The sequence below is a fragment of the Elaeis guineensis genome, chromosome 15, assembly GCF_000442705.2.
Source record: "Elaeis guineensis isolate ETL-2024a chromosome 15, EG11, whole genome shotgun sequence".
Classification (NCBI taxonomy): Eukaryota; Viridiplantae; Streptophyta; class Magnoliopsida; order Arecales; family Arecaceae; genus Elaeis; species Elaeis guineensis.
In genome coordinates this window covers 75,181,034-75,190,534 of record NC_026007.2, presented here as the reverse complement: position 1 = coordinate 75,190,534, position 9,501 = coordinate 75,181,034, and the positions used below count along the sequence as shown (strand labels likewise).

The window sequence follows — 9,501 nt, the reverse complement described above, 5'->3', positions numbered from 1 at the left end:
TTGATAGCAAGACATGTATCGTTTTTCATCTATGCACTATGCATGCGGACCTGGTAAAGCTTCATAGTCTTGCATTGTTGTATGGTCACGAGACTTTTCATATATTTCAGTGCAAGCAAAACAGATCTCAAGCTCATAATCTCTAAGTTTATGCTTTCTGTCTTTGTAAATAAACAAACTGTCTGGCATCTAAAGTATTTTATGCATCTTCATTTTCGCAGTGATGGCTTGCATCTGACGGCAGAAGGCAATAATGTTGTTTACAAAGGAGTCTTGCAGGTATTCAACAATGCTCATCTCTGTGCTGAAGAGATGCCTTATGATTTCCCTCATCATTCTGAGATTAATGGGGATCAACCTGAAAAGGCGTTTCAACAAAAAAGCTAAATGTTCGCTCGCCTTTCCATTCTGTGAACTTAGCTACTTTGAAACTCCTCAGCTCCTTACTGTGAGACATTATTGCCTAAATTGCTTGATTTCATTGTTCTTGGTCACTATATTTCTTGGAAGTGCATGATAATATGTTTGACATGCCCTTGGGCTTTGTGCCTCCGTCTTCTCCATCAGATGCTCTTATTCTCTCTGGAGATAGAATAGGTGTATATTCATGATTTGCAGCCATGCTATGCTAAATTACTGCCCCTGCTTTTCTGGACTTGATATTTTGTTTTTTTTCCTTGGATAGAGATCAAGCTAACAAGTCCTGTGAATTGCAGAGTACGTGAACCAGTATCATTTAAACCCACCACGAAAATTGTTAGTCATGTTTGAAGACATCTGAGGTTATTGGCTGTCCCGACGATTTGTTTGTTCAAAAAGAGTTTTTTATTCAATTTTAGCATCAAACGGAAATGCTAGGTTAACAATTATTCATAGAGCCCACCACGACATTCGAGACAAAGCCTGATGGCTACGGCCATTTTGAGAACTTTTGTTGTTTCTGCTGCTTGTTTTGTCCGCACGTATGCATTCAAGCATGCAAGCACACGTTCATGTGCGGTCTATTTGAAGGGTCCAGGTTGTATCTCTCGAAAAAATGATTCATCTTTTCTCTTAGATCGTGTTATAGCCACTAGGAGATCTGATTTGATCGAAGAAAGAGAGAGTTTGGAGTGCTTTGAAAGCTATGTGAGGATCAGATTTGTGTACAAAGATGAAGAAAAAGTTCGGAGAGCTTTGAGAGCTATGTGAGGTATGATCCAACTGTTGATAAGGTGAAAAAATAAGACAAGGTGCCTCCCTTATCTAATTGTGAATTATGCAATTGCAAATTACACTTGCCACTCTTATGTAATCAAATAAAAGAAATAAACTGATCTTTTCAAATATCGCCTGCTCTCTCCGCTCAAGTGCACGCACGGTCTTGTTGCACTTTAATAGATGCAATACTGTTTCGGGCCCCATGCTCATCGTTGACAGACATCGTTGACAGACCTTAGAAGGAATTATTCCATGCAGGTCAGGGTAGGGTTTAGAGTATAGAGTTTAGAATTTTTTCAAAAAGACTTGATATACAGTCGTGATCTCACCAGCTCATTTTATTTATAATAAGATTAACAAATATCCTCCATTTTAATTCATGTAAACTTTTACATTTATTTATTTTTTAGATACGAACGTGGAGGACATGTTTACGAAGACAAGAACGCATTGACCGTTGGATCTCAGGCCTCCCGAGAGTTTTTGCTGCTGTAGTGGTAGAGATCCTGTTACTACATTTATATCCAAGCAATTTTTTAAAAATGAAGATTTTTCTCCAACAATCATTTGAAAAGCTTGAGTCCGTCTGAAATTTGATGTGGGTTTGCCAATGCCTGCCAGAGAAAAAAACAAAAAAATTATAAAACATAGCAAAGATGTCCCGCGGGGCATCTTGACATGGCCTCCGTATTGCATGCACCAGATGCAATTAGATCGTACAAATTTTACGGTGGATAACACGCCATGCAATTGGATCGTACAAATCTCACGGTAGACATCCCGTTACTACATTTTTTTGAAAACATGTCTTGGTCCAGAAAAAAGTCCCCTTTGGTCCTTTTGGGACTCCTGTATTTTTCTCGAAAAAGAAAAAAAAATGATTAGATGGATGCCAAGAAAGTCCCCATGGCTTTAGAATGCGAGGATTTCCTCTTGGCCAAAATCCCCATTAATTTCGCTATGAAGCACCAATGCACCATCCCATGATATGACAAATATGAAAATCTTGGCCCTATTATTTTGGTTGATATAAATGGATAAAATCTGGATATCAGCTAATGCAACGCATCTACACCAGCCAATATTTTTAACTTTTTATTATTTTAACTAAATTTTTAATTAATAAATCTGAAAATTAAATTTTAAATATAATTAGTAATCTTGTTTTTACTATATTAGCTGAGATATTAATATCTCAGTACTAAAAATATTAATCGAGCCTGATTAATGATTGGATTTTTTTTATTCAAAATCCTCGTACGCAAAAGAAACAAAAGAAAAATCTAAGCATGATGGCCGATGAAGCCCGGCCCATAGTGACAGTACGAATTCGTGCCCGATAATAAAAAAATATATATAAATGGCCGAACGCACCTTCTATTCCTCGGGGCCGCTCATTTCTTCCCTGATCAGAGAGGAGAGGGGAGAGAGGAGAGAGAGAGAGAGAGGGGTCGGGGGAAGAGAGCGATCGAGCATTGTAGGGGCGGAACGAGAGAGAAGCCGATCGAAGGGGAAGTTATCCCACGCACTCGCAATCCATTTCATTACCATAATCCAATCACATCCGTTCCTCCCCCCACCCCCGCGCTCCTAGGGTTTTGAGTTCTCCATCTGATCTGATCGGGAAATCCCTAGGTTCCTTTCCCGGTTCCCTCTCCGGTCTTCTTCCTCGTTTCCCTAGAGGGCTTCCTCGGGTCTCCAGGCGGCGCCCCCTCCCTTCCCTCTCGCTAACTAGGGTTTCCCGTCACCCGATCTCGATAGGGTCCCCTTGTATACTCTTGCCCGTGAAACGGATCGGCGATCTTTCGATCGGATCCAGCTTCTTTGGATCTTGTCCTTTGGTTCCTTTATCGGTGTTGTTAGAGAGCGGAGGAAGCTTCTTGCAAGTTTTTTCGTCAGACTCTCATCCCCCATCTTAGACATGACTGCAGCGGCGTCCAGGTCGTCCTCCAAAGGCCCGCGCTATGCGCCCGAGGACCCCACGCTGCCTAAGCCTTGGAGAGGCCTGATCGATGGGAACACGGGCTACCTCTATTTCTGGAATCCCAAGACCAACATCACCCAGTACGAGCGGCCCCTAGCGGAGTCATTCCCACCCTCTTCCCCAGAAACCCTTGGTTCCTCCTTCCACCAGCAGCAGCAGCAGCCGCCCTCTTCTTCTGGCCACCGAGGCTCTCACGAGTATGAAGGGTCACGAGACGATCAGGTATTTCCTCTAGCGCCATTCCCAATTGATTCGATCGATCTCGCTTGTTTATATGGTATTTCAGATGAATTGGAGGAATTCAGCAAGCGGAATATTTCTTTCTGTTGGAAAGACTAAAATAAAAATTAATGGTGCACCGATGCATCCTAGGTCGGCGAGGTTGTCGTAGCCACTTCCTATGTGGCATGCTGTCTTGTCCCCGTAATCAGTTGTTTTCTGAGGGAAGCGGAAAACCATATGATGATGCAATGCAGTTATTCCTGTAAAAGAGCAAACGGAAATCCATGCATGCTGAGATTGCTTGAAATTGCTAATACTATTATTATGGCCTGTCTTTTCATGCAAGTATCGTAGCCAGTAAAATATATGAAAAATCTATTCTTATTGACTGATGATAAAAGTGTTCCACTGTCAGTATCCTGATGCTAGAGGTGGCCACTCTCCTTCACTGAATGGCTTGGCCCAAGTTGGACATGGATCATCTAGTCATGGGCACAATGCACAAAGTTCAAGGGCAGCTGCACAAGGACATGGACTACTGGAAGGACGAGGCGGTTCATCCGCAGAAGCCTATCGCCGTCAGCATGAAATAACTGTCACTGTATGGATCCCTGGCCATTTACTCATTACTCAGCCTTTTCTCTTTCCTCAACATTACTGAATCGCACAGAACTTCATCGTGAATGAGTAGTGATTTGCTATTTTATGTTTTGGTTGTATTGCATCGTCTTTTCTATTGACCCTCCAATTTATACGTTTCCAGTTATTAAGGATTTGATACCTTTTTTCCCCCTCTTCATCTAAGTGGGCGCATAAACAACCCGGAATTAGTTGAATCCTTCCACAGCATGGTATTGGGTGTGGGTGACGTTGCTTTAGAAAGTCCTTTAATAGATTTTAATGGAAAACTGCTTTCTAGTAAAGATTTTGCACTTAGTAGTTTTGACTTCAATGTGTTTGTCGAATAAGTAAAAGCCATGAAGTTGTGCTTGGGAAAAGCTAGATAATCAAGCTTCTAGCACAGTGATGGGTGAATACGCAATCCTTATGTTTATCTGATTGTCACAATTTTAGTTGCAGTTCTTTGTCTTGTAAATTTTTTCTTGTGCATTTTTCATCTTTATTTTTTGTTTCTCAGCAAAGAATCACTATAATACCATAATTTTGTTTAGAACTATTATCTTTTTTTTTGCTAAACTTTATTTCAGGGAGATGATGTCCCAGTTCCATTCACGTCATTTGAGTCCACAGGTTTTCCCTCAGAAATTCTCAGAGAGGTATATTAAACCCCCCACCCCCCACCACTCTCGAGGTCTCTTTATATATTTTTTAACCCTCTTTGCATTATGATGTCTCGAGCCTGTGTAAGTTTGCTAAATTTTGGATATTAGTGTTTTGAATTCTAAGTTTCCATTTGCTGGAGGTTCAATTATGAGTTTCAGTTCTATCTGTATTTAATTTTCTTTCCATTCTGTACTTTCTGTCGCAGGTGCGATATTCGCTCCTAGGAGCTAATGTCGTACGCTGTGAGGCGTTGGGCCACCCTCTGTGGGGAAGCTTTCATGTTGTTTGACGCCCTTCACGGTGGACCAATTTGCTCCAGGGGGGAGCTAATGTTGTATGCAATGCTGCATTGGCAGCCCTCTTTGGGGAGGCTTTCATTCAGTTGGGGCATCCTCCATGGTGGACTTATCTTTAGAAGGGCTTTCCTGTCACCTGCTGCTGGTGATTTGGTCCAGTCTGCTACACCGAACAAAAAGAGGGCTCTTTCTACTGCTCCAGCTTGCATCTGCAAGCAGCCTCTATTTTAGACAATGCGGTTCTGGATTGGCTGAATCCTCCAGTTTAATTCGGAAACAATATGAAAAGTAAAGAAAAGAAACAGAAGATATTACTTAAGGCAATGTTCTTATGGTGCATCATGGGTTTTTGTTTTCTAGGTACACCGTGCAGGATTCTCAGCACCTACACCAATCCAGGCTCAGTCATGGCCAATTGCTTTAAACAGTCGGGACATCGTTGCCATTGCAAAAACTGGATCAGGAAAAACATTAGGATATCTTATTCCAGGGTTCATTCATCTCAAGCACCTCCATAATGATTCTAAGATGGGCCCGACAGTGTTGGTTCTGTCACCAACAAGGGAGCTGGCAACGCAGATACAAGATGAAGCTGTGAAGTTTGGTAGATCATCAAGAATATCATGCGTGGTTTGTTTCCTCTTATCAATTGATCTTATGAAATTTTTAAATTGATCATTTTGGTGCATGGATCATGTGCTGTGAACCATGCTTTACAAGAATATCATGTGATACTTTACTCTCACAAGTTCAAGATTGTAGGCAGTGTCATCAGCTTATGGACACTTTGAACTTCTAGAGTATCCTGCTTTATCCAGCTTAAACATTATCTTTTCCTAAAGAACCATATATAGATGATGCTTATGGGCATTACAATATCTGTCTGATCCATCTTGGTAGAAAGTGAAGGGGGAGGGGGATAGCAGTCCTCATTAGCTTAGAAACAGATGACTGTTTTCCTTCAAATTACATATTTAAGCCTGCTAGCAAAGCCATTCCATCATTTTTTGGTTTTTAACAAACTTGTGCATTTGCTGATATTGAATCATGTATCGTTTTATTTGTATTTTATCATATTCTGTTGTTGACACTTTCTCTTCATGGTGATGTGGTTTTAAGTGTTTATATGGAGGTGCTTCAAAAGGTCCTCAGCTGAGAGATTTGGACCGAGGAGCAGATGTTGTAGTTGCTACACCTGGAAGGTTGAATGACATTCTGGAGATGAGAAGAGTGAGTCTCCATCAAGTTTCATATTTGGTTCTCGATGAGGCTGACCGTATGCTAGACATGGGTTTTGAGCCACAGATACGGAAAATTGTAAAAGAGATTCCAGCACGTCGCCAGACTCTAATGTTCACTGCTACATGGCCAAAAGAAGTTCGGAAAATAGCTGCAGATTTACTGGTTAATTCTGTTCAGGTCAACATTGGTAACATTGATGAATTAGTTGCAAATAAATCTATCATCCAGGTGCGGATGGTTATTTTGATTATCATGTCATGATTTTCACCAATATATGTTACCCCAATTATCTCATTAGTTTGCACTCGATTAGAATATTAATATTCCAGTTTTGTTGTGTCTTCTGCAGTATGTGGAAGTAATTACACCTATGGAGAAAAGTAGACGGCTTGAGCAGATCTTGCGATCACAAGAACCAGGCTCCAGAATTATAATATTCTGTTCTACAAAGAGGATGTGTGATCAGCTTGCTAGGAACCTTACTCGTCAGTTTGGTGCTGCTGCTATTCATGGTGACAAGTCTCAGGTTGAGAGAGACTGGGTCTTGAGCCAATTTCGGATGGGAAAGTCTCCCATACTCGTGGCTACTGATGTTGCTGCTCGTGGATTGGACATTAAGGACATCAGGTTGGATCAAATTGTCTTCTATCCATTGGTTTCATGCCTTAGATTGCTGAGTATTTGATGGAGAGAATAGGAGTAAAATAATTTCTATTGTTTGATAATGCATCCTCATTTCTATATCTTCACTATTTTTGTCTATTTTTGCTGAGAAGGAATGCGAATCTCTGAACATAACTTATCTTATTTTACTTGTGGGGCCATCTATTAGCTACTCAAATTCCAGATTTGAGAGTATATCATGCTAACTTTTCAACAACCTCTTAATTCCAACTGCTACAGGGTCGTGATCAATTACGACTTCCCAACAGGAGTTGAAGACTATGTTCACAGGATTGGGAGAACAGGTAGGGCAGGTGCTAGTGGAGTGGCCTACACATTTTTCTGCGACCAGGATTCGAAATATGCATCAGATCTTGTCAAAGTGCTGGAGGGTGCTGGCCAGCATGTTCCTTCAGAGTTACTGGATATGGTGTCACGTGGTGGATATGGTGGCAAGTCTCGCCGTTGGGGTTCTGGTGCTCGTGATGGCGGCCGTTCCCATGGTGGACTTGCTGGTTCCAGCTATGGTGGGAAAAATGGTTGGGGCTTGCCACTGTCTTCAGGTTGGTCAGAAAGTTTCCGTGGTGGTGGTGGTGGAAATGGGGATCATGGGTCCTCACATGACAGGTGCTTATGGCCAATTCTCTGTTTTCCATTATATGATCAATCTGTTATATTGATAAATATTGGACAAATAGTTTAGTAAACTACCAAGTTATTCATTATATTTAGATCAATAATTATTTATTGAACTTAATTGTGCGAGATCTGTGCACCTTGGTAAGACTTTGTTCATTCACTAAGTTGACTCTTTTATCAAACTACATAGCGTGTAAAAATGGGCTGCTCTCAAATGGCAAACTCTATAGACCATCGTGGTTGAAAGGTCCTTTTCAACTTGGCACCTGTGATCTGTCTTTAGCCTTATGGGATCATCGCACATTGGGAGCATTCAAAGGAAGATCTTATTGATTTATACATGTACCTTTGATGAGCACGTGACATGTTGGTCTTTTTGGCAGGTATGGCTATGGTGGTCAAGACGATCGACGTGATAGAGGGTCAGGGGGAGGTAGAGCCCAGAGCCGCCGGAGTATTAGCCCGAGCCCCCCCAGGGGAACTGGAGGATGCGATGATAGCCGCGGTAGAAGCTGGAATCGAGGTTGCAGTCGGAGTAGGAGTCGTAGTCGCAGTTGCAGCCGTGGCCTCAGCACAGCCAGCCTAGTGCATAGGCAGTCACCGCCGCCAAGGAAGGAGCCTCCAATGACCAACTATAGCACTAGCGATCGTGTTCATTCGCCGACACCATACTTTCAACAGCAGCAGCTGGGATTGCCGGAACACAACAAGGACATGAGGGAGGCTCAACTTGATCACTCTCCTAGCCTGCAGAAGGAGAGACCTCTATCGCTGGACGAGCATACAGATGCTGTATGGGAAAGACATTGCCATTCTGGGGAGCCAAAAGGACATCGACTTGACAATGGAGAAGAGGAGGAAGAGGGTATCATTCAAGCGAACGAGGATGGCATCGTTCCCTTGGTGTTGGTCACGGATGCCTAAGGAAGGAGGCCCCAGGAACCTAAATGATGGTATTCTGGTTTAGGAGCCTCGTCTACCAGCTGCTTTTTGGCTGTGGCAAGATATCGTTCGATTCCATTTTGATGTGCTGGGTGTATGTTATAATGGGGGCCGGCTAGTGCTATAAGCCTGATACTTTCTCGTTGCTGTCTGATGGGAAACCTTGATATAACGATATGGTGCTTATAATTTTTGGAAGCACTGCATGCTTTTGTTTATCCGGTATTTGGGAAAGGATTGAAAACCGGATATCGATTGGGTGCTGCTTTATCCATATTTTTATATTTATATTTTGTTGCGGATGGGAATGTAGATATAGGTATTAACGATTAGGTTGCGCTTGGTGTATGCAATCGTGAAGGGTAATTTGGGTTGTTTTTAAGGTAAATTATTATCATTAAATTATTAATAAAAATAGATATATATTGATTATAGATTATTGTATTTGGTATGTATAGATAGTGATATAATAAAATTATTAAAAATTTTGATTGACATGTTTAGTATAACAATCAAACTATCGGTAATATGAAATCAAATTTTGAAGATATTTTTTTAATTTTATAATAATGATGATATAATTATTATAATATATTATATTTTAATATAATATATTATAATATTATATTATGATATTATAATAAATTATTATAATAAAATATAATATATTATTTTAATAATATAATATAATATATTATATATAATAATATTATATTATATACTATGTTATATTAATAAAAAATATTAGTATAATATATTATAATATTAATATATTATAATATATTATAATATAATAGTATAACAATATAATTAATATATTGTTATATAGAATAATATTTATATAATATATATTATAATACATTAATATGATATATAATATTATATAATAATATGCTAATAAATTATTATATTATATTAATACAGGATATTAATATAATATAATATTAATGATATTTATATAATATAATATAATATATTATTATATATAATAATATTATATTATATATTAAGTTATATTAATAAAAGATA

The 9,501-nt window shown here is 39.7% G+C and overlaps 1 protein-coding gene across 1 annotated transcript; it reads left to right on the top strand.

Moving 5' to 3' along the window:
- The first annotated feature begins 2,579 nt into the window (after window positions 1-2,579).
- Window positions 2,580-8,760, top strand: LOC105058818 (ATP-dependent RNA helicase-like protein DB10). Its single transcript, XM_010941873.4, has 8 exons — window positions 2,580-3,406; window positions 3,822-4,007; window positions 4,615-4,683; window positions 5,347-5,616; window positions 6,106-6,456; window positions 6,578-6,855; window positions 7,132-7,518; window positions 7,914-8,760. The coding sequence occupies exons 1-8, from the start codon at window positions 3,122-3,124 to the stop codon at window positions 8,452-8,454; spliced, it is 2,367 nt and encodes a 788-aa protein (XP_010940175.2). The 5' UTR covers window positions 2,580-3,121; the 3' UTR covers window positions 8,455-8,760.
- Window positions 8,761-9,501: the final 741 nt, after the last annotated feature.